Raw genomic sequence first — 24,658 nt, forward strand, 5'->3', positions numbered from 1 at the left:
AGGAAAAAATAATAAACTTCAACAAAAATTATCCATGCTTTTTTTCCTTTAAGATCAAAGCAAAATGAAATAAAACCTTATTAATAAAGTTGGTTTATCATAATTATCACTGAGCTCTGTAATATATATATTTATGTAGCTCTGTCATTTCAGATTTGATTTTGCTTCTGAATATGAGGCATTATTAGTTAATGAGCCAATCCTAAGTGAGTGATACTGGCACAATCTTTGTCCATGGTGCAAAAATCTGTTTGGAAACAATATAAAAAGATCTATTTTCTGGAATGTATAAATGTTGCACGGTGTGACAACTGTGACATTGTACATGTAATAGGAATAGTCTGTAGGTATAAATCTTGAGGCAAAGGAGTTCTTCAGTGCACTGAGGACCATAATGCAGTGTCTCTGCAGTTGTCACCTGAATTAGTTAGTTCAGTGTTTTAAGGATTTTAAGGGCTTGAGTTGTGTGGTAGGTGTGATTAAAGAAACACAGTAAAGAGCTCTGTATGGCTCTTACACATGCGTGAAATGAGCTGTGCTGCGCACATACAGTGTTGCTAAAGCCCAGATACCTGTAATATGGAATACTGCTTGCAGCAGTACCTGTAGAAAATTTCTTGTGGCACAGAAATCTAATGGTACAGAAAGTACTGAAACCTGAACTCCTAGTTCAGGGGAAAGTTTTAATACCTATTTAAGAGAGGTGAGAAGTCTGAGCTACTTTTTAGGTGCAATTCAGTTGTCTCATAAATCAAAACTTTTAGTATTTTATGTAATCTGTGTCAAAGTTTAGAATTTTGAAGGTTGTCTTATCTCAGATACTAATTGTTTCTAGGAAGTGTGGCTGATCCATTGCAAACATGAAATTTGTGGTAAGGGGCAGCAGTGTAAGAATCCTTCCAAGGTCAGAGTTGCTGATGCTGATCAGTGAAATCTTGTCTTGTGGTAACTTAAGAGCATCTAAAGGGTCTATCCATACTTTAATTTTCTTCTAAATAGGAAGGTAACATGTACAAGATTGCTTCTTAGAAAATGAATGCATCTTGTGTTTTCTGTGACCAACTGTGCATTACCCAGTTAATGCTGTCATCGCTTTCCTATTGTATAAATGTTTCTCTTAAAAGTCCTCTTCTTGTAGCAGTTTAATTATCAAGATAGACATCAGACGGATTCTATGCTCAGGAGCAGAAGTCAGTTGTTACCTCTTGGGCAGGCAGCTTTATTTCATCAGCTGAGGCAGATGAAGACCATTTGGTTTTCTAAAGTTATTTCTGTTGAATAGTCAGTGTAGCTTCTGGCAAAATAGGTAAGAAAAAATGTTCACATTTTTGAATGGCATATACTTCTGAGTATGCGGTAGCTTGTCAGTACCCCTGCACCTCGTATCTCTTCAAATTATTAATCATTAATGTTTCAATGTATTTCGAGTACATTTTGATTATCAATTTTGTAATGCTACAATAAAATTAGAGTAATAGCTTATTATATAGCATGTCAGCATGTTTGAGTATAGACATGAGTATAAAATGCTCTCCTGAAAAGGGACAGAAATTAACTCGATTGCTAAAAACTGTTTCTCCATTTTATAATAAGAATATATTTTATGTAAGTTGTTGTCATGGTTTAAATTCAGTCAGCCATGCAGCCGCTCTCTCACTCCCCCCCCTTTCCTTCCCCCTCTCCCAGAGGGACGGGGAGGAGAATCAAAAGAATGTAACTCCCATGGGTAGAGATAAGAACAGTCCAGTAACTAAGGTATAACACAAACCACTGCTGCTGCCACCAATAATAATAATAATAAGCAAACTGACAAGGGAAGAGAATACAACTGCTCACCACTCACCGACCGATACCCAGCCCAACCTGAGCGGTGATCTAACCCTTCTGGGTAACTGCTCCCAGTTTATAAAGTGAGCATGATGTGCTGTGGTATGGAATACCTCTTTGGTTAGTTTGGGTCAGGTGTCCTGTCTCTGCTTCCTCCCGGTTTCCCCTCCTCCCTGGCAGAGCATGAGACTCAGAAGGTCCTTGGTCAGAATAAACATTACTGAGCAGCAGCTAAAAAAATCGGTGTTATCAGCGCTGTTCCCAGGCTGAAAGTCAAAAACACAGCACTGCACGAGCTACTGAGAAGGAGAAAAATGACTGCTACAGCGGAACCCAGGACAGTTGTTCAGAGTAAAAGTTAATTTCCACTCTTCACAAACTTCTATTTTGTATCTTCTAGTATTGCACACTGGAATCCAGGACAGCATTTGTAATCTAGTTTGTATTATTCTGCATCTTTCCAATTGCAGACCCTCTCTATTACTGGCAGCAGACTGAAGATGATGTTACAATAACAGTGCACATTCCTGAAGACATCAGTAAGGATGACATAAAAGTACGCTTTTCCCCAGATAACATATGTGTTATACTGAAAGATCAGCCTCCCCTGATGGAAGGAAAACTGTATTCATCTGTGGACCACGAAAGCTGCACATGGATAATTAGAGAGAACAAAAGGTGTTGTATATGGGGTTTAGTCTTCCTATTGATAGCAAATGTCCGAAAGAATTAGAGGGATTAATATTAGTATATAGCTTATACTAATACTGTATACTAAAATATGACTTTTCAGTTCTTGAGTATTAGGTATCATAGTGAAAAATAACTCAGCTGAGTAATTCTCTTTTTTTATTACTTAGTCAAGTGAGCGATGCATGAATATCAGGCTTCTGTTTTAATGGAAAACAGTAAATACACATTTCAATGTAATAAATTGCATTTGATTCTTAATGTTGGTACTGCAGTACCACTTTAAATCTGTTGATTAAAAGAATAAAACTTCCTCCAGGTATCTTCTGTAGAAGTATGCTGCTTCTAATACCAGTGCAACTGCCTCAGAAACTTGATTCAGCATTCACTGAATAGTTATTGCTGCAATGTAGTAATTAATAACTTAGAAGGTTTCCCTTTTCTGTCAGGTGACAGACTGTCATTGTAGGCCCTATGAGTATATCTAGAAGTGAATATAATAAAACTAACATTCTATTGTTATATCCATCTGTTGGTCTGATGCAGTAATTAAATGGAATTGCTGTATTGATGCATTGGGCTCTGTCTCTTGTTTTCTGTTTGTTTAGTTAGTTATTCCTAACATTCATACCAGGTTCTCCTAAGTTTGTTGTTGGCTTGTTTTGCAGGTTACATAAATTGTATCTTCTGAGACATGATTTTAGATACGCAGTGTAGATAATAAATTATTGTAGTATTTGATGCCTATAAAATACTAGTGGTTTTGTCCTAGATGTTTTATGAAGGTGGTTCATACTTAAGTAGCCCTGTTAAGTAGTACTTGGGTTTCAAATAAACTGTCACTCTTTGAACAGATTTCTTTACAGGACATCTCCTTGTAATATTTAAAATATTTTAATAAGACTGCTTCAGGGAAAACTACATCTACATCAAAAACTCTTAGGGACACTTGCATGAATACAGTGTCTTTATTCTTAGGCTTTTAGAAATCATGTGTCCTTGGTCTGTTTTCCTTTAGAATATTTTCCATTAGAATAGTTTGTTTTATAAAGTGAATACTAATGATTTTGTTATATGATTTTCATTATTAACTCAGTTTGGAGTGCTCAAATCTGTATTTAGAGCTTTTTGATTATTAGTCTGAGAACTGGATGCAGTGTTTTCATTAGTACTCTTTGTCTTCTATTTGCATTTTAGTTTGGAAATTTCTCTAATTAAGAAAAATGAGGGACCCCGGTGGCCAGAGCTAATAGTTGGTGACACAAGAGGGGAATTTATTATGGACTCTTCACAATGCTCTGAAATATCTGAAAGCCTGATGCATCTTACCTCTGAAGTAATGGTAAGGAGTTGAAAATAAAACACTTGTAATTCTTGTACATTTGCATGTTGTCTTTTGATATCGTTATTTGCACTTCATTAACATAGCTTATTGGTTCAGTTACTGTTCAGAATCCTAACTGCATTCATTTTTAACTGAAGTTGTTAATGTAATGGCACTTGAGTTGTGAATATACTTTGAACAGCAGTATGCTCATGGGGGACTGAATTTAGCTTCCGTGATAGTGTCTGTGCACCAAAACGAGAGAATTGATTTAGTATTGAAAATAAATTTTGTTCCCATCACTTACAGTGTGGCAGCTTTTTTTAAGGTTGATTTAAGTGATTTTGAAGGATGTCTGTTTCTTGTTTATCAATAGGTTAGCAACACTTTTATACTGTCTTCCTAGGGATACTGTAGTTGACTTACAGGCTGTGAAGGCAGATGACATTTTTGAAAGGAAAACTTTATGAAGGCAGAAGTATGATTCATGAACTTTCTGGCATTATTGTTATACAGGGAGATTTAAATTAAAATGTAATTTTTAACTGCTGCTTGCTTGATACTTTCACTTTTGGTTTAAATAGAAAATGGCATCTCATCTAAAACTTGTGAAGTGTGACTCCCTGTGGGCCTTGATATATTGCTTCTGGATTATTACTTTTTTTTAATAAGGCTGAAAAGTGTTATTAAAATAAATTCTGTTGAGTGCTCTAAATTGATTTCTCTGTCTCCCTCACTATTTATGGGTAAGATACTACTGTAGTACGTCTTTAGACCAGAGACTTAACTGGGAACTTCACATTTGTTTTCTTTGTAACTCATACTGAGCTTAAAGTGATGGTAATTATTTTTTTGTCACAACTTTTCAGCTTGTTTGCAATAATGATCATGTAAAAAAAAAATAGTCATAGGTTCATTTACATAAATGTTGTATATTTTCTGCAACTTTAGCTACGCACGTATAATAAAAGCATAGATTCTTTTTGGACCTCAAATTGCTTGTGGTAATGATATTTACCTGGGAAGGTTTTTTAAAAAGCTACCCAGTGAAACAGGAAACCAGGGGCCATCAAGAATGTTGATAGAGGAGAGCTGACCCCTGAAATCTAGCCTCCAAAGAGACAGATTCCCTGTTTTAAGTCTTGTGTGTTAGCCTGCTGTATATGACATTTAATTTTTTCTGGTTTCTGCCATTTAAAGACATTTCTTTATTATCTTCATCTTTGTTTTCTTTGGATTTAAATTGTTTAGCAATTAAAAAAAATTGTGGTGATCTCCCTCACTTTGTGAACTGAACTAAAATAAAAAGTTAATAATCAGCTGAAGTGGAGGAAGAAATGAGCATAGGAACTCAAGAACTCCCTGTCAGATGAATTGAGTCAGTGCCATCTCTGATCTTCCCATACACATTCTGTTAGGCTTCAGATTTCAGCTTATATTAGTTGTCTAGATGGGGTCTTATTTCCTGGACAAGAAGCAACATGAACTCATACTTGATGAGGAAGTGTATATTTTTGCCTTCTGTTAAATAAAGGTCCCTTTCTGTTATCAAGAAATTAGTTCTTGAAATAGATCACAAAGGTAACCTAGTTGTTTTGAAAACGTGGTTGTTTCGAAAATTATCCAATATGTCATTAGCAGAAGTAGGCTGTTTCTCTATGTAGTTGTGTTCTTACCCTTTAATTAGTAGTAAAAGTCATGGGTTTTCCTTTCTTCAACTTGTGGGATGTGAAAAAATACATGTGCTTCTTTCTTGGTTTGAGTGCATTAAAAATATGCATAAAAAGGTATTAATTTTAAATAATTATTAGCAAAGTGAAAAAGAGGTATGTATTTAGAGGTACCTACAACATGACTTCTTTAATAGCATTTCCAGTGGCAAGCTGAAAGAAGCTTACACTGATGTAAACTTAATAAACCTGTGTAGGTTTTCAGGATTGTATACTTTTGCTACTTACAGAAGGGAATTCATTGTCTATGTTTTAGTGGCATATATGACTTTCCTTGAACTGAAATTGATTTTTGTATTACCTACTACTCATGCTGTCCTTCATAACAAAAATTGTTCCATTCATTTGGTTTAAGTACGTAGTAGCTTGATCTTTAAGTATATGCAAATAATTCTTCATGTTCTGTTGATCTTTTTTGTTATGAAAGGATATTTTTATATATGTATTCAGTAGCTTGGATTTTCAGTGTGTATTGTTGTCTTTTTGTTTCAGAATCCAAACCCTGAGAAGGAAAACCCACCTTGTAATGCTCAAGAATTAGAAGAATGTGATGCTTTTCTTGAAGATAGTGCAAGCTTGTGCAGATTTGATGGTGATACCTTGAAAATCACTCATGTAGTAAGTGCTGCAAATTATTACAGAAATACTTTAAAACATTTTTTAATGATAAGCAAGTTGAATTCTGTTATTGGAACAAAACCTGTGAAACTCTTGAAACCGCAGTTTCCTTCCATAATGTAAAATCAAAGTAGCAACAGAAATTATGAAGCAATGTGTTCTTCACTGTCATTTTAATGGAAAAACAAGGCTGTCTTTATTCTGGTTTAAAAATATATTTACTTTCACAAGTGAACCATTCGAAAAAGCAAAGTTATGTCAGAATAATTAAAAGGAAGGGGTCATTTTCAGTGGCATAAAATAGTTATAGATTACTTAGCTTATATTTTTTTCAATAACTTTGCAGCTAGCCTGATAGAAAGTTGACCCTTTTCACTACGGAGGTAGAGTACAGATCATTTTGCAATACTTCTTTGTCAATCACTGGAAATAACAGATTGTAGGAAAAATGTTTCAATATGAGGCTTAATCTGGGTTGTAAGCAAGTTATGACTTGATCATCTGGTCCATTGGCTAAATCAGGAAATAGTGCTATGAAATCATCACAGGTTAAGTTGTCATCTTGAGGTTGTTGGGGGATTTTTTCAAGATGTCTCTACTAAGCTTGTAATGAACATTGGTGTTACAGCTCATCACTACTTTGTGTCACACAAAGTGTAGGATAATGTCTTGTCCAGAAAATATGTTAGTTAAGGGATAAGATTTTGAATTGGCTCAGAATTTCCTGTTTTCTCTGAAAAGCTCTGGAAGAAGTCTGACGTTGGTGTCTTACAGATCTTGGTTTGTTCTTTTCCTTAAAAACTATAAATATGTATTTTTTTCTTTTGGCAGTATGGATAAATATGTATATTTCCCTGTGTGTGTGTGTATGTATATATACGTGTATATATGCCTGCACATGAATCTGTGCTGCTTGAGAAATAAAAGGCTAGCATGCTCTGCTAAGTAAGTCGTGTGTTTTGTGGATACAGTGTGATAGGTAACATATAAAATAAAATCTGTAATTGGTAGGGGGACATTTTAAAGCAACTCTCTTCAAATGGATTTTATCTGTCCAGTGATGCAGAGTAAGAAGACAAAAGGCAGCAAGCAGAAGTAGGAACAAGAGGTTCAAACTGGATAGAAGGAAAAGCTTTTACACTATAATTGTAGGATGGATCGGGTTGTCTCGTAAGATTGTGCAGCCTCTATCCTTGAGGTTTTCAAGACCAGTCTGAATAAAGTTCTGAGTAACTTAGCTTAAACTACTGCATTTCTTTCCCTGGTGGCACTGCTGAAAACCAGGCATGATTACTTTGAATATTTTCCTAACAGTAGAAGTCAAGATCCTCTATCCTAGGAAGCCATTTCTACACAGAACACATTCTCATTTGTTTATGTAGTGGACATAATGTTTCCCTAAATAATATCCCAAGAAACTTAATTGTGTCTGCTTGAAATATATTAGCTACCTGTAGTGTATTGAGCTGTTGATCAGTGGGATGCACATAATGTATTCAAACATTTTGTCAAGTAGCAGACATGAAGCTGCTGATCATCTTACTTGGGCAGTATGTGGGAAAGAATCTGCTGTTTATCCTTTTAGTCAGTGTTTTGTGTTTCTTTGTTTTGTTTCAGATTAATCTTGGAAGCAACCAGTATCTTTTCTCAGTTGTTGCGGATCCTAAAGAAATGCCATGCTTCTGCCTGAGGCATGATGTTGATGCTCTTCTCTGGCAGCCCCACTCTGACCAACCAGAGAACATGTGGGAGCACATTGCAACTTTTAATGCTTTAGGTAGGAAGTAAACCTCTGTGTCACACTCCTGTATCTGAAACTTTTCTGCCTCAGTACTCCTAGTATGGCATCTGTTGATATTTCACTTACATTTGAATGAAGGGTAATATAATTCTGTTGATAGTAGCATAGTAACTTAATTTTAAAATACTAGAACATAAGAAATAAAATGTTTATGCCTTGGGAGGAAAATAAGCCTTTTCAGACCATATACAGGATGCAAGCATGGTACTGCAAAGTAAAAAAAAAAAAAAAAGTCATTGTGACAGGAAAGATCAGTCAAGAGTATAACTGTACTAGCTGTGGCTCAAGAAGCCCCTAGCATCTTCTGAAATTACAGACTGCCAGAAAAGCAGAAAATGTGATTGTGAAGAATTACTGATGTATTCTTGCACTCAGGACTAAGAATTTGTTTTCACCCACTGTTAGAGGCAGAATCCTAAAGGTCAGAAGCAGAAAGTACTTTGCAAAATACAGATGCAAAAGTACGAATTGATCAAATAGAATGCTCCATGTAGACCAGTATTGTACCTATTGAGTAAGAAACAGATAAATCAGTTTTCATGAAAATTAATCTGATCCAGAATTTACTTCTGCTGTGGCATTTACAGTCTTCATGTTCTCTAAGTGTTCCCTATACCTATCCCTTCAATAATGCAATGAGTGTGACAATTTATTCCTTCCCTTCCCTAGATACATTTGTTTGACCACACCACACTCAGTCTGGGTCCAAAATGAAAGGGAAGTTACTGGCTGTTTTATAGAGCTCACAGAGGTTGCCATAACACATAATTGATTTTAACTGTTTATTTTAACTTAAGATCAAATTAAACTGTAAGCACCTTAACAAATCCTCTAATGACAGAGTAATTTCACAATTTGTTCTTTGTTTACTCATTTCAGGTTTCATTATGGTGGGGGAAAAAAGCGATCACAAGGATTAAGATTTATTTTTTTTTTTCCAGTTACTATTAGTTTCAGGTTTCTGGGCTGACTCCATCTTACTGTTTTAAGAATGTGTTTCTACTGTTTTGAAAATGACAGGAAGGAAATTATGGTATCTTCGAGCTTTTTGTAACTAAGGTGGCAAAAAACAACATTGCCCTCTACCTTTTTCTCCTTATTGTATTATCATTTTACAGTATTATATAGAAGTTTACACTTCTGTACTAATCTAGTTCACCTTTTAAGTGCCAGAGGTGATGTAGGTCATCAGCTTGTTTCTTTGCAGCCAATTTCAGAAGTAGTTTGAAAGAGCTATTAGTAAAAATTAGTATTTTCTAGCTTAGAAGGTGAGTGATAGTTTTTGAAAACCTACCATAATCACTATATTGACCAAAGCAATGGTAGTAGCCCTTTTTCCTCCTCCTTCTGCTTGAACCTTTGGAATTAGCTTTAACAAGCTATACAAAGATGATGAGTGAAAAATTAATATTTTAAGTATTATTAATGAACATAAATCGAGAGCTTACCATTTTTTTTTCTGGCAAATTCCATTTAAATACAAGTCCCCTGGCTCAGAAGCTTCTTTTACCTGCAATCCTACCTTAAATCCTGCTCTTACTGTTATTGCCAGTGTTTAAATGTATGAGTTAAATTAACGAACCTTACACTTGGAAAGTTTTTCTGGCTGTCCTAATATTTCCCACTACAGCAATCATGTCAATTGATAGTCTAGCTATATATTTACTAGTTGTTTTGTGGTGAAAACTGTCAAGTTGGCTTTGAACAGAGATGGTGTTTTGAGGACAGTAGCAAGCATTTGTAAATTTAGAAGTCAGATTAACATTAAAGAAAACAAACAACCCAACCACAAAACAAGCAAAAAAAACCCAAACCAAACAACAACAAAAAGAACAACCATAATAACCTCAAGACATGAAATGCATGTTGAAGTGTGATGGTCCTGTTGTGGGTTAGCCCAGGTGGACACCTAAGCACCACAGAGCTGCTTGCTCTTCCTATTCCCCTCTCTACCCACAGTGGGACACAAGAGAGAGCAGGAAGTGCAAAAGCAAGAAACTCTTGGGTTGAGCTCTTTGGGTCAGCTGTCCTGGTTGTGTTCCCTCCCAACTTCTTATGCATCCCCAGACTACTGGGGGGCAGGCAGAGCTTCAAAAACAGCAATGGTGACAATGTGCAGGCACTGCTCAGCAACAGCCAAAAAATCCTGTTGGATCAAAATTGGGTTTTAGTCACAAATTCAAAACACAGTATCTTGAGGTCTGCAGTGAAGAAAGTTAGCCGCATCCCAGCCAGCTCCAGTACAAGTACTTTCACCTTTACCTTCTGATAGTAAGTGAAGAGGGAGAGCCAAAAAAAAGTAAGCTTTGGCATGCGTGCTGTTCTCAGAGATGCTGTCTTTCAGTGATAACCATTGCCATGCACTGTTCAATGGAAGTTAAGCAGATAACCTTTCAGGAAGAATATCTTACTTGATCTAAAGTGATCAGGTAGACCGCTTTACAAAGACTGTGTCTCAAGTCCCTTTATGAAAGTGTGAAAGGAAATTGGTCTGAAATACATCTGTTTACTAATTGAGTTCTGTAATGGCAGAGGCAAGGAAAGATTTTCTTCTTAGTGAACGTTAACAAAGGTGACTGTGTTGAAAAGCACGCAGTTCTAAGTTGAAGGAAGTTCCAAGTGCCTGTTCAAGATTAGGTAGGCTCAGGAATCTTAAACTGTAAATGTAATTATAAACTGGGAGATGAGGGGAGAGAAGAGGGTTATTCTGCTTAGGCTAGTAATATTGGGTCACGTTGTGTATCCATGATTTATGATTCTGCTGAGAAAATCGAAGACCTTGTGAGGCGGAGAGAAGCTAGATGTGGGAGCAGTATCTAGCTGTACACACACATGCATTAGAAACACCTGTTGGGAAGATGTATTGGTATTAAATTGGCCACTGCAGACCTCCAAAACCTATTGGCTTATTAAATAACAACATAGTTCTCTCTCCTTTTTTTGTTTCTAACTGCATTATTATTTTTTAAGCTAAGCTTGATTTTGTCTTAGCCAGTTAAAATGCTGGTGAAACTAATATATTACTGAGCTTTTCTACTTCTTTTTGGGCTATGCAGGTTACGTCCAAGCATCAAAGCAAGACAAGAAGTTCATGGCTTGTGCTCCAGATTATTCCTACGCTGCTCTCTGTGAGTGCTTACGACGAGTTTTCATCTATCGCCAGCCAACTCCTCTGGCCACAGTTCTGTACAACAGGAAGGAAGGAAGACAAGTTGGACAGGTTGCTAAGCAGCTAGTAACAACCCTGGAAGCTAATGATCCTATCTTAGGCTTTCAAGCTACAAGTGAGAGATTATTTGTTCTCACAACAAAAACCTTGTTTTTAATAAAGGTGAACTCTGGAAAATAATTATTCAGTGTATTCTGCTTCAGTTTATGTTAACGATTTGTTAAAGAGCTGGCAAGGTAAATGCTCTGAGAAGTTCAGAACTATCTGCTGAAGCTTAAAAAGGGGTATTTTACAGGGGAATCAAAATTTTTCATTAAAATTTATCTGTAAAATAGAAAGTTTTTCAACTTGGCTGTCTCTGAAGTAAGCTTTTTCAGATCTATGGGAAGATGTCTTCTGCACCAACAGCTTTCTCAAAGCAGTTTTCAGAAGCTGCTACTGCATAGGTGGATAGATTTATGCATTATTTTTTCCAACTGTTTCCCATACTTGCGAGTTTTGAGAATTCATTTCTGTTTTTAAATGCCACTGTTTACCTATGAAAAAAGAAGTCAGATAAAAAGGATAAAGCCTTGAGTTGCAGGCATACAATGTACAAAGAAGTGTGTATCGTAAGGAAAAGAAATCCCAAATTCCAATGCTGTTGGCAAAAAAAAAATTATTTAATATTTCAATATTCAGTAGCATCAAGTGAAATGTGAATGGAATGAATGGAGTATTATGTTTCTTATACAGGCAGTTAATTCAAATGGAATCATTTCATTGCATATCCAGATCTAGGTTATTGACTTGGGACTTAATGCTTGCAGTGAAATTTCTTCCTATTTCAGGAGACACTGAATAGCTTTTAGTAGCTTTTTCCTGAAGCAAAGTAAGGGTCAGTGTGATTACCCATTGGGTGGTATTAGTTTTATTTTAAATTGACATTGTCAATACAGTTAAACCAAAAATGGGTCAGTTGTGACAGCTCCACCCTGGGGTGTTTTGCATTCTTTTATTCATGTTTAGCTTACAACCCCGTAGCAAAGAATGTCTCATATGTTGTGTACTGGCAGGAAAGCTGTTGTGATCTGTGGTACCAAAGTACTGAGACAGCCACAGATTACTGAGACAGACACAGTTGTAACAAGTGGCCTAACTGTGCATCTCCTCCAGTATTATTTCAGACTTCTGTAAGAATCTACTTGCGAGGAAAATAAGCATTCCTTTTTTATGGACTAGCAGTTTCTTAGTTGTGATTGTTTTGACTCTCCTGTAAATTCTCCAGACTTGTGTCAGTGAAATTATTAAATCATGTAGTGAGAATTGAAGAGGGAGACAAGCAGTTTTGGCTTGCAAAAATGCCTCCAAATGCAGGAGCTTTTCAAGGAACTTGATTTTCCTCCTCCATGTAGCAGTATTGTATATCCAATATTGACAAGTTTTTCCTTACTCTTACCTGCGTAAGTTAAAACAGACTTTGATTTGCAGACCTTCCCTTCTCATTCTGGTGTTTGGTTGTTGTTTTGGTTTGTTTGGTTTTGTTGTTTTTAACTGACTTGAAAACGTTTTTTAAAAAGGCTCAGTGAATGTATTACTGTTCCGTGTCTGGTTTGCATCTACATTGTCATTGTTGGGCAGTAATGTCAAACAAGGTGGTAGAGTTCATGCAGAGCTCCATCAAAAAAAGTTTTATAGAGATGATTACTTTGCAACATAAAGTGCTTATAGATTTATATGAATATTACTTAGTAACCTGAGATTTAATCATTGGGAACACAGAGTTAAGAACACTATGTGTTATTTGGGGAATGCAGGAATAAAGGAGGATTTTTGTCACCTCAGGTCTATTGCAGGCAGCTTCAGTATAGATGAAGAATTTCAGCAGTTCTTTCTCAAAATCTTCTTTCTGTGGGTGATATCTGGAAACTTCTGCTGTGTCCTGCAAAAAGAGAAAACAAAGTCAAGTAAAATTGTTACCTCTTCAGAGGTGGAATTATGATATGGAATGACTAAATGAGTATCTGTTTCAAGGGAGTTATTGTTTGCTCCTGAGAACAACTGAACATGGGGAAGAAGTTCAGCCCTTCATCCCATGTAAGTCATCTATTGCAATCACGGTGTTGTTGGAAAGGGAATGTCGGATAGTCTCTCTTCTATTTTGCTTTCTGTGAGAGTTAAGGTTATTGTATTATTTAAAAGATTTGTTGCCTCGGGGAACCTTGCATGTATGTTGCACAGCAAGTTACCGTAATTAAATGGCTGCGAACCACAGGGAGGCATTTCCTATCAGCATTTCCATTTCTGTGTACACTTAATTTTAAGCCTTAATTTGTTTAGTATATTAATGTAGGCTTATACAAAGTATGGAAGTGGCTATTTAAAAGAGGTGGTTTTCTGAGAACCTTACTTCAGTTTTTTATTTCTTGAAATCTTACATTTTAAGACCCAGTACTTCCTGAGAGGTCCCATTCACAGTCTGATTTACGGAATTTCTGTGAAAACTTTTGGCCTTTATAGATTTGCATTATTTATTTCTTATATCCTTTTTCAGTGTTTTCCTTGGTTGTGTATTTGGAATGTATCATGTATTCTTTACTAGTTTAAAAAAATGGAAAAAATGTTAGCTTTATTAATAAAGGTTTTTTTTAATTATTTTAAAGGATTTCTCTTAATTTCAAATATGCATCCTTCCTATGCTACTGAAACAAAATTGAAAAATAAAAATGAATTCCTTAAAATGGATTTGTGCAAAGTATTCGACACTGTCCCACACGACATCCTTGTCTCTAAATTGGAGAGATATCAATTTGATGGATGGACCACTCAGTGGATAAAGAACTGGCTGGATGGTAGCACGCAAAGAGTTGTGGTCAATGGCTCAATGTCCAGCTGGAGACCAGTAACGAGTGGTGTCCCTCAGGGATCGGTGTTGGGACCAGTCCTGTTCAACATCTTTGTCACTGACATGGACAGTGGGATTGGGTGCGCCCTCAGCAAGTTTGCCAATGACACCATGCTGTGTGGTTCAGTTGATATGCTGGAGGGAAGGAATGCCATCCAGAGGGACCTTGACACACTTGTGAGGTGGGCTGATGCCAACCTCATGAAGTTTAACCATGACAAGTGCGAGGTCCTACACCTGGGTGGTAGCAATCCCAGGCACAGCTACAGGTTGGGCAGAGAAGAGATTCAGAGCAGCCCTGCAGAGAAAGACTTGGGGGTGCTGGTTGATGAGAAAATGAACACGATCTGGCTTCAGTGTGCACTTGCAGCCCAGAAAGCCAGCCATATCCTGGGCTGCATCAAAAGGAGCGTGACCAGCAGGTTGAAGGAGGTGATCCTGCCCCTCTACTCTCGTGAGACCTCACTGGGAGTATTATGTGCAGTTCTGGTGTCCTCAACATAAAAAGGACATGGAACTGTTGGAACAAGTCCAAGGAAGGGCCACGAGGATGATGAAGGGACTGGAGCACCTCCCATATGAAGACAGGCTGAGGAAGTTGGGGCTGTTCAGCCTGGAGAAGAGAAGGCTGCGTGGAGACCTCCTAGCAGCCTTCCAGTATCTGAAGGGGTCCTATAGGGATGCCCGGGGAGGGACTCTTCATTAGGGACTGTGGTGACAGGACAATGGGTAACGGGTTAAAACTTAAACAGGGGAATTTTAGATTGGATAAAGGAAGAAATTCTTGACTGTGAGGGTGTTGAGGCACTGGAATGGGTTGCCCAGGGAAGTTGTGAATGCTCCATCCCCAGTGGTGCTCAAGGCCAGGTTGGACAGAGCCTTGGGTGACATGGTTTAGTGTGAGGTGTCCCTGCCCGTTGCAGGGGGGTTGTAACTAGATGATCTTAAGGTCCTTTCAAACCCTGACTGATCTATGATTCTAAAATAATAGTTGTTACATGGAGGAGCTTTCTGTTAGGGTGAAGTCTGCACTGTAAGGTGCACTGTTGCACTCCCTGTTCATTTCATTGAGAGCCCCCATGCAATCTTTTTCATGGCCCAGATCTGCCAACATCAAAATTTACAGAGGTAGTAAACAGGGAGTTGCTAAGTATTCAGGTGTATTCCTGCGTTGCAGTGCACACTGCATCCTCTTATCCTGTGTCGTCATCATGTACGAGATCCAAATGATGTGGACATACCCTTCTAGATCGAAGAAGGTGAGAGATTTGCGCTTCCTTCTCCCTCAACCCAGGGGTGCATTTTGCAGGCAAGTGAAGGAAAAGAGGAAGGATTTGGTCCGTACATATGTCCTGTGTCAAAAGTGGCTCCTCGTTAACGGAAGAGCAGACCCTGTGAAAGTAACAAATAAGGTCGATGCTTATATTTCAGTTTGTTGTGCTTTGTTTCTGTAATGGATGTTATTACCACTATAACTTCTGAATTTCCTTGCCTTCTGTAAATTTATAGTTTTTGTTCTTGTTATGCAGATTAGATGAACTTGAAGCCTGCAGTCAATCACACAGTAGCATGTAATAACAATTTGTATTTTAAGTTAACATGTTTTGTGCTACCAGTCCTATATGCCATTCATAACAGCTCTCTGGAGATTTGGTGAGATTTGTTTTCCCTCCTCCCCATGCAATGCATTTGCATTTCTAGTATGGATAAGGGTCAATAAGGTCAAAAAACAATTAGCTGCAGTATTTGAGGGAGAAGAACCAAGTATCAACTAAGGTTTTTGGTCAATAAATTCAAACTCAAGGTTTAGTGTTACTTTGTTTGGAGAAGCATTTGCTGGAGTCTTTTTTTTTCTTCCCCTTTTAAAAAAGGTTTAAGTTACTTCTGAGAAATCACTTTCTTTTAACAAAGCTGTTTATCATGATGTGGTAGCTGGGCATTGATTAAAATATGATGATAGATATAATTAACATGTTCAGATGTAGACCTGGAAAATATTTAGCCATAATCTTTACTGATCTAGGCAAAATATCTTTTATAAACCATTACAGTGTTAAATTGGCACTTGCAAGGAATTGTCAAGAACGATACAAGAAACTCAACTTTAAAAAAATCAAATTATTTTAGAGTCACTTTTATTATGCTATGATGAATGTACATGATCCACTAGTTTTTCTTAATGTATTGGTTGTATTCTGCATGTGCAAGAGTTGTGTGTGCACATTTGTGTTTTCATTTACACCTGTGTATGCACACACCTATATGCATTCATGCTGCCTTAAAGTATTGTGAAAGATGGGTGATTTCCAGAGAGTAATTTTTTACACACAGCAAAGCATAGATTCTTCATTAACCTCATTAACCTGATCATGAGTCTGTCTGTTGTGAAGCCAGCAGTCCAACCTTAAGCATAAGTATTTTGCTGTGTGCTAAAACACATATTTACACTTGGGAATAAGTTCTTGAATGTGAAGAAATCCTGATTCAAGGGCTTCTTGGAATCTGTATGATTGTTTTTGTTTGTCATGTTTATTGTTTAAGTTTTCCCATGCATGATGTTGTCCCACATCAAAAAGCAAACACCTGTAAGTCTGGCATAGATGTGTTGTAATGTCATGATAACTGCTTTGTGTGAAAACATCAGTTATGAATCTTTTTTTCCTCTGCTAAGTATTAAATATCTGATGCCTCAGTATTGCATTATACCCAAACTTAAAACAGCTCAGAGGTCAAGTATTGAGCAGATGCTTCAAGTTGGAAGAAATGACGCGGGAGTAACGCCTGTTTATTTTTATCAAAACTAATGAGATTTTGTGGGAAAAGAAGTAAGGTCCACTGAATCCTAATTCAGTCACTTTATCACTGAAATTGCTGCTGATTGACCTGTAATGATTTTTCTCTTTGAAGCTGTTAATTCTCCCTGTTGCATGTATCCTTAGGTCTGGCCCTATGGGCTCCTGGGAGACAAATGAGTTTCTGAACCACGGCATGTTCTGGGCCATGTCTCTCTTCCTTCTCTAATGGAGGCAACTTTTGTGCCTTTAGCTGTGGTGCAGGTTAGAGTTCCTGTGATGACAGCACAGAGCCCACATTCACAGAAATGCTTCAAAAGCCAGACAGGGAAGATGTGCTGCTTTGTAAGCTGTTTTTTTTTCCCATTAAGATACCTGAGAGGAAACAGAGTGTATGATTGTTGTCAGCTAAGGAAAACATTCAGAGAAAGCTGAGGGTATTTTTAAATAAATTGAGTATCATATGTGTTTATATGTATGAAAATGTGCACAGAAGATGAGGAGAGAAGCGAGCCATATGGCAGCAGGTTGCAAATGGCTGTACTGCTTAGGGAAATTAATAACTCTAAGCATTGATATATATGAGCCTGCTGAGGTTCAGACGTTCGCATGCTGGTGCTTCGAGAAACTAGCTGACTCAATAAACAAACATTTGAAAGCCAAAAAAGCCCAAGCCAGCATCAGCTTAAAATTCAGAGAAGGAGCCCTTAAAAAGGACTTTAAAAAGAAGAAAAAAAAAGTCTGGACTTCTGCTAAGACTTGAAATACAGGTAAGATTAAGAGGGGCTTGCTTATTTTTATAAATTTGTAGATAGGATCTGTTTCCTGATGTTTTCAGTTTTTTCTGTCTTAAGCTCTAAAATTATTCTATTAATATCAACATCAGTAACTTCTTTAATTACTGAAGCAGAGCCATTCCAAATTCCTTTAGAGCCATCAATTACGCTTACTCAATGACTTCAAAATACATTCTTTCTCCTTTTAGAGAAAGGTTTTTATACGAGATTCCTTCCTTTCTTCTGGGCCTTTTCTTTGGCAGAAAACCCAAACTTTTATCAAAAAAGGAAACTGCGCAGAGATAATTTCAAAGTAAAGATGTCTGGAGCTGTCTTTTCAAGACATATATCCATGGCAACAGGGCATGTCAGAAGATCACTGACATGGGATTTACGAGTTCCTGTTGCAACATTTTTGTTTTCTCTTTGAGACAGAAAAGAAAAAATAGGTTGAAAACCTCATTCTTCCTTTTGCCTAACATGGCCTGTGGTGGTTCCTCTCTCTAGAATCCCATGAGCAGTTAGCCTCTCTGAACACCTCAGGAGAGATGTGGCTGATGTTGCTGTTGGGGCTTATGTTCATGAGCACTTTTTTACACATGTCCATCGTATGGCATTTTATTTTTGAGGGGTTTGGTTTTCTCTTGGAAGCAGATACAGGATGGATGCATTTATCTGCAGGTGAAATAGCTGCACACATCCATCATCCATCATGATGGATGTGTGCATTCTGTCTCTATCTGTATGCTTTTACCCAAAGTTCTTAGTTGTCCTGTGCGCAAAATACTCTGTGGTCACCCTGTTCGGATGCCGTCTCCTGGACAAGACTTGGCCAGCAGACAGCTGCTTGGTAGCATGCATGACCTGCTGAGGAGTCAACCAGTCAGGATGAGTGTCACAGCCTGGTTGTATGCCAAGTTCTGAATTTTACTGTAATCAAGAGAGAGATTCATGTCCGGCTCTACCTCAAAGGCAGCCACTTCTTGTAAGTCATCAAATAGGGACTGCAGCAAGTCAGGGATAAGGCAGACATGATTTAAGATGTGATGCTTTCACTATAAAAGGAGCTTTGGTCAGACAATAAGAATTTAGATGGTCTTAAGGATGCTGAAAGAGGTTCTTTGTTGCTGCAACCTTATTTTTTATGCCCATGATGTTACCACCCAGCTTAATGTTTTGAGCTGCTTTGTTGACCCTGAAGCCCAGGAACTTAATAACCCATTGATCTCCACAGCAAACTGTAATGACTTCAAATCCATTAGAAATCTTCAGGTTAGCAGTGTGAAAACATAAGTCAAGATACAATATGGGCAGAAAGCTATTTCTGGTAAGGATATGATATAAATCATCAACTACTTGATTCAGTTCATGTTATCCATATGGATCTCACTTCTTTTGCTGATAAGGCTTTTGTCTAGTTTTCACTTGCAAGTAAATATTGGCAAGTTCAGGACTTCACATGATCAGGTGTTTGGGATCAGGGTTTTTGTGAACTACTCTATACACTTAGTTCTATATACAAATAGAAATTACTTATCTACCACTTACTGAGGTTTAACATGTAGGATGAATTACAGCTTTACACTACTTTCCATTTTTGCCAATTGGCTGTTTAAACTAGAGGATTTATTGGTTCCTATTTATGCAGAGCCATTTATTTATGATGCTTGCTGATAAATAAGAAATTGGTGTCTTACTTGTCAGAGCTTGTTTTTTATTTCTCTTGCTTTTATGTTTTTAACAGTGGTATGTGGAACCATGACACGTTTGCTGGCAAGGATGGCACTGTTTGGCCATACATCTCATGCTAAATTGTATTGGGCTGAATTTTCTCCTGGGCTCAAATGCTATTACACAGGATGACACAAAGATCCCAAAGGGAAATACTAAAGTTTGCTGTTTTTCAGGCTGCACTGGTGTTGGGGATGAGCGATGCCTAGGTGATAGTGAGTCAGCTGGAGAAATGGAGGTATGGGTTGCCTTTCCCCTCACATATGCTGGCTCAGAAACACCTGGAATAGAGCTTTATGCCAGATTATGATTCTTTGCCACAGCTAAGATTTCTCCTTCTGGAAAGGAGAGATTTACATTTACAATGTAAATTTACAATGAGGTTTAGTCTTCCTAGGATGCGGCAAAAGGAAAGCTGAGGAACTGGCTATAGGCCAGCATCATTAAGAGATGAGCTCTGGAGTTCATCACTGCAGCCACACATGAAAGAAAGAGGAAGGGCTGTTTGACAAATGCCAGGGGAAGTAAATTAGTTGTTGGCTTTCTCAGTAAATTACATTTTAAAAGGTATTTGATTTACAGTATGAATCATTTCTTAGTAAAGCTGTTGTTCTCATGGAGAATACCCAGCTCCATCGTAACTGAAGATGTACTAAAATCTGTGCCATGAATGAGGGCTGGAGAATCTCCATCAATCATGTTGAACAGCACTTTTAAAACTTCTTTACATTCACTTTGAAAGCTGAAAATGCAGCTCTTATAGAAAGCTGTCTTCTTCAGTATGTTGAGCACCCTACATAGACCTGCCCTGTCCCTGCTGCCATTGCTGTGGAGCAAGAGGCATCCCTCATGGCTCTGTCCTGCCCCCAAGACCCTCACCCAGACCTGCAGGTGTGGATTCGTTCAAAGGGGTAGTTCTGGTAGGAGGAAATTTCCCTTCTCTGCACTCAGAGCAGGAGAAATACTGAAGACAGCCAAATCCTAGACATGATGTTTGTGGTTTTCATGTGCCTTTACTGGCAGCAAACCAGCTCATGAGAGCTCTCTTCAGCCCAGTGTTCATCCAGATAGCTTTGCCTGCCTGGGGAGGTCTGCATCTGCAATGGGGCACTAGAAAGACCTGAGGGGAGAAGAAAGAAAAGACCAATCCTACCTGAGAAGCTGCACAAAAAAGGAGTTCTTTTACATCCTAGAAGTATCACATCTGTAGGAATAAAACCTATTACCCTTCTTTCTGTGACCCTGGGAATGGCTCAAGTTGACAAGGTTTTTTGTATTGCTACATCAAAAAAGATGGATCTCAGCTACATGGTTTATTCTCTCTCTCCTTTTTATATCTTTTTATCCCCAAAAGAAAACTGGCGTGTTTTCTGTGGTATGCTCAGTGACATAGACTATACCCAGCATGTTGCACACTAGCCATTCACTCTCCACAAGAGAAATCTTTGATCCTTTAATGTGACATGGCTTTCAAGTACCATTTGCAGTTGTTGCTCACTGAATTTTTGGGAGATAAATACTTTTCAAGAAAATGTAAATCTCAGCTTGATTACGCTCTCAGAAAGGTGCATTCTCACTGAATGAGAAGTTAGTTTAATTTTGCCTGGTTTCCTCTGTTGACTGATTTTAGTTCAACAGAGACATGAAGAACCCCACAAAATAGGTTTTCTACAAGTTTTATTAAAATAAACTGCTGGGAAAAGGAAAGAACCCCTAAAAATACCACAACTGAGGCAAAGGTAATCAGACAGAGCTACCTTCCTCTCACACCAGTATGAGGAATTCCCTCACAGAAATTTCTGGGGAACAAGACTGATTTCCTTATTCTTAATGTGTTGAACAGTGTGTTTCCAAGAGTGTGTGTATCACTAAATCCTTAATAATGAGGCACAGTCTGTGTCCAGTCCTGAGTGTGACTGAATTTGCAGATACAGTGTGGAAGTGATGAGGATGGAAAGGGCTGCTGAATGATACGGATTTGTACTGGAGGGGAGTTTTAAAAAGGGTGATGATGCAGATTAGCTGTAACTGGCTTGAATTATCAGCCAGTAAAGTGGAAATCTTAGCAACCCCTCATTTGACAAGATATCCTGAGGCCCAATCTAGCCCAGGAGGTGGATCTCCCTGCATGAAACTCACCCTTTGTGCCTGTGTGTTGGCACACATATGGGAGCAGATTCAGCTGGGCAGGAACTCGCACATGTCATGTAACACTGAGAACAAAAGGGGAATAACTCACATGGGCAGAACCCCTGTCATAGACATATAACTCCATCCCCCTTGTTGAATATGCGGGCACATCTGAAATGCAACAGGATTTTCAGGTAAGGACTAGAAATCAACAGTTCCTATGCTTTGATTAGTGCTTGGCTAAACATAATGAATTAAAAACACGCACTGAAGTGCCCAAGCACTGTTTGCTCATTTAGATGGCTTGCCTTTATTTACTGGGTGTGAGAGTGGGTTTGTTCAGCCTCATTTCAGCAATGATGTCAGGAAGACATCACAAAATATACTCTAAATTATCATCGCTAAAAATCTAGCTAATTATCTAGGTCTGAAATTAATTAATACTCTTCCTATTCAGGTCCTGACTCAGTTGCCTGTTGGGGGTTGTTTTTTTTTTTTTCCTTGCCTCCCATTTACATCTGTTTTCTGTCAGCTCAGTTGTGGATATTGTCTGCTTTCCCCTACAGGTCTTGGATGATGCATCAAACTACTTTAAATCTGGCCTTTCCTGGAGGTCCCCTTCCCCATGCATCTCCACCCTGCCTGGCAAGCCTGTTTTGGGTCTGAAGTGCCTAAGAGTCACAGGCCAATTGCACATCACAAAGCTGCCTTAGCATGTTCAGAGATGATTGGAAATTTTTCAGGACTATTTACAAGATTGGTCACCATGACTAACAAAACTTGCACTATGGCTTGCAATGCTAACCTCACATCACTGCTGTGTGTTTATTCTGACCCATGAAGGAGTGCTGTGACCACCAGTTTCATACTGAAGCAATAGTGTTGCAGACTGTGAGATCAACCTCCACTGACAGAGCTTTCTACTGTCAGAGTGAAGCTGCATGGTCCCATGTGCCTGCCGCAGCCACCACCAAGGGTCCTACACTTCAGTGGTGGGTGAAGCAACTGATGTGCAGTGTTATATATGAATCATAGAGCAATGGAGAGGCAGTGTAGCTTAAGAGATCTAAGGTTGAAGAGTAGTTGTGAAACATCAGTTCTAAAGTTGAGCTTCCAGTTTGTATTAGATATTCCCATCCTTATTATAAAGAGAAAAATGACATTGTTTTTCTTTTCTGCAGTGATTATACAAAGTCCACCCAGTTATCGCTGTTCTCAATGAAACATGAAAATAGGATGCTATGTTAGGAGAATGAAGAGCTGTTGATGGACACTAGCTGGGAAGCTTAAGGTCACTGAATGATACCTGCCTAAATGAAGCCTGCAAACTCTCTTGTGGAGATCATTGGTAACAGCAAGAGAGGGAGAATCACTGAGAAGGTTTAAAGTTCAGAAACTTCTAGAATTCTTTAAAACTTCTGACAGCTGCTAATTGTTTGACCACAGCTGATGAGAACAGGCTACCACAGATCCCTTGCCTTCTCTTTTGAGGAAAAGCACATTGTTTTGGACAAGTACCTTCTCACATTCTTCTAGGTCACCATGTCTTCTGGTGCAGTATAAGCATCATTGTTGGAACAATGATAGGGGGTTTATTGGTATAAGTTGAATTTGCAGTATAGTCCATGTGCTATTAATTTTTTATATATATTAGAAAGTGATCCACTGGCAGAGAAATGAAAATACTTAATAAAGGTACTGTGGTGCATTCCTACTATTGTAGTGACACATGTGATTTCTCTTTGGGAGAAATGTCAGGCAGAGCACAGCACTTTCCCGTAGGACACTGGGTTACAGTGTGTAGGTGCATGGAAGATCATGTACAACTAACACAAGAATTGTTGCACAGTTCTTATATACCTCCAGGAATTTCTGTATTTGTAAAATCTGTGTCAGAGAATTGGGCTCTAGGCCAGAGGAAGGTAAAAAAACTTCATTACCTAAATGTAGAGTTTGAGAAAATTCATAAATATTTATGACTTTCAAAAGCTGTCCTGTGTAAATGACGTCAACTTCTGGTTGGAGCCTTCCATTGTGTTACCAAACATTTTCTTACTTTGTCCTTTTTTTTGTTCTTTATCCTCAAGTTCATCATATTTTAAGCACCTGACAGTTGTAGTTAAATGGAGAACACCTCAGGAGCAGGCTTGAAGACAAAATTGCAAGCATCTACGGTTTATTGTTCAATTAACAGGCAAATAGGCAGAGAAGCATCAGGAGCTAATATTGTTTAATTTCCTGTTATGCATGACTGCTGAGGATGAGAAGAAGATGATTTACAATAAAGATACCATTATAAAATACATTAAAAAGTCATAGTATATATGGAATAATGAATTTCATGATATTGCTATATTATACTAGATATTGCCTGATCCAGCAGCATTGTTATACAACATCATCCCAACAATTTGCTTATGCACTGTGATAAGAGTTGAGCCCTAAACCCCCAGTGTTCCAAATATAATTGCCATCATCTGTTTCACAGGTTCTTGTTGCGCTGTGTTACTTTCATCCAGAAGCAGCTGCTCAGTTAACAGGACACCAGCTGTGTTTTATTCCTGCATGTTCTACCCACAGTACATTTCAATGAGCACTGCAGCAAGCACAGTACTGGGATCTGATATACCAAGCGGGTGTATGTGACTCGAGTAATAAAGGACTTTATAGAGTGAGCTTCCTGTTAAAGCAGTAACTGAAACAGTAAAGCTCTGTGCAGATTAAGCAGATCTAAATAAGATCTTCAGAAGTGCTATTTTGGGATTATTTATACTAATGTATGAGGTTCTTTCAGTATTGAAAGACAAAAGACCCACTTGGACCTGAATGAACAGATAAAGCATATTAATTTATTTCTAATTTTCTTTTGGCCTATTGTTCTTGGCAGCTTTGTGTCAGCCCAGTAGTGGTTGCAGTTAGTTAAGATTGCTATTGGAGGGGTTTCCAGCTTACTTTTACCAAGTGTTCTAGTTTGCATGGTACAAAACTTCCAGGATGCAAACCATTGTGAAGACCACTGGGAGATTTACCTCTAACTTGTGATTCAAACTAAAACTCTTTTAGGTTCTCTATCTGTTTTTTTACTCAGTGCCTGAGTTAACATCTGTATTTGAGTTAAGTACCCGTGGTTTTCTCTTTTTACAGTGTAACTGAAATGTAACTGAAAATTCATTTATATTCCCTTTC

The 24,658-nt window shown here is 38.0% G+C and overlaps 1 protein-coding gene across 6 annotated transcripts in view; it reads left to right on the forward strand.

The window, feature by feature from the left end:
• Window positions 1–11,348, forward strand: part of NUDCD1 (NudC domain containing 1) — a 34,857-nt gene extending 23,509 nt beyond the window's left edge. For 5 of the 6 annotated variants that reach the window (XM_057408188.1, XM_057408193.1, XM_057408194.1 and 2 more), the window contains 5 exons: window positions 2,292–2,505; window positions 3,715–3,859; window positions 6,064–6,189; window positions 7,807–7,966; window positions 11,047–11,348. In XM_057408188.1, coding sequence (XP_057264171.1) covers window positions 2,292–2,505; window positions 3,715–3,859; window positions 6,064–6,189; window positions 7,807–7,966; window positions 11,047–11,339 — 938 coding nt within the window. In that variant the 3' untranslated portion in view covers window positions 11,340–11,348. The remainder of the gene's footprint in view (window positions 1–2,291; window positions 2,506–3,714; window positions 3,860–6,063; window positions 6,190–7,806; window positions 7,967–11,046) is intronic. The other variant, XM_057408189.1, reaches the window with a different exon arrangement.
• Window positions 11,349–24,658: the final 13,310 nt, after the last annotated feature.

This window comes from Pezoporus wallicus, unplaced genomic scaffold (genome assembly GCF_028554395.1).
Source record: "Pezoporus wallicus isolate ANWC-B61680 ecotype Strahan unplaced genomic scaffold, APGP_CSIRO_Pwel_v1 contig_3815, whole genome shotgun sequence".
Lineage (NCBI taxonomy): Eukaryota > Metazoa > Chordata > Aves > Psittaciformes > Psittacidae > Pezoporus > Pezoporus wallicus.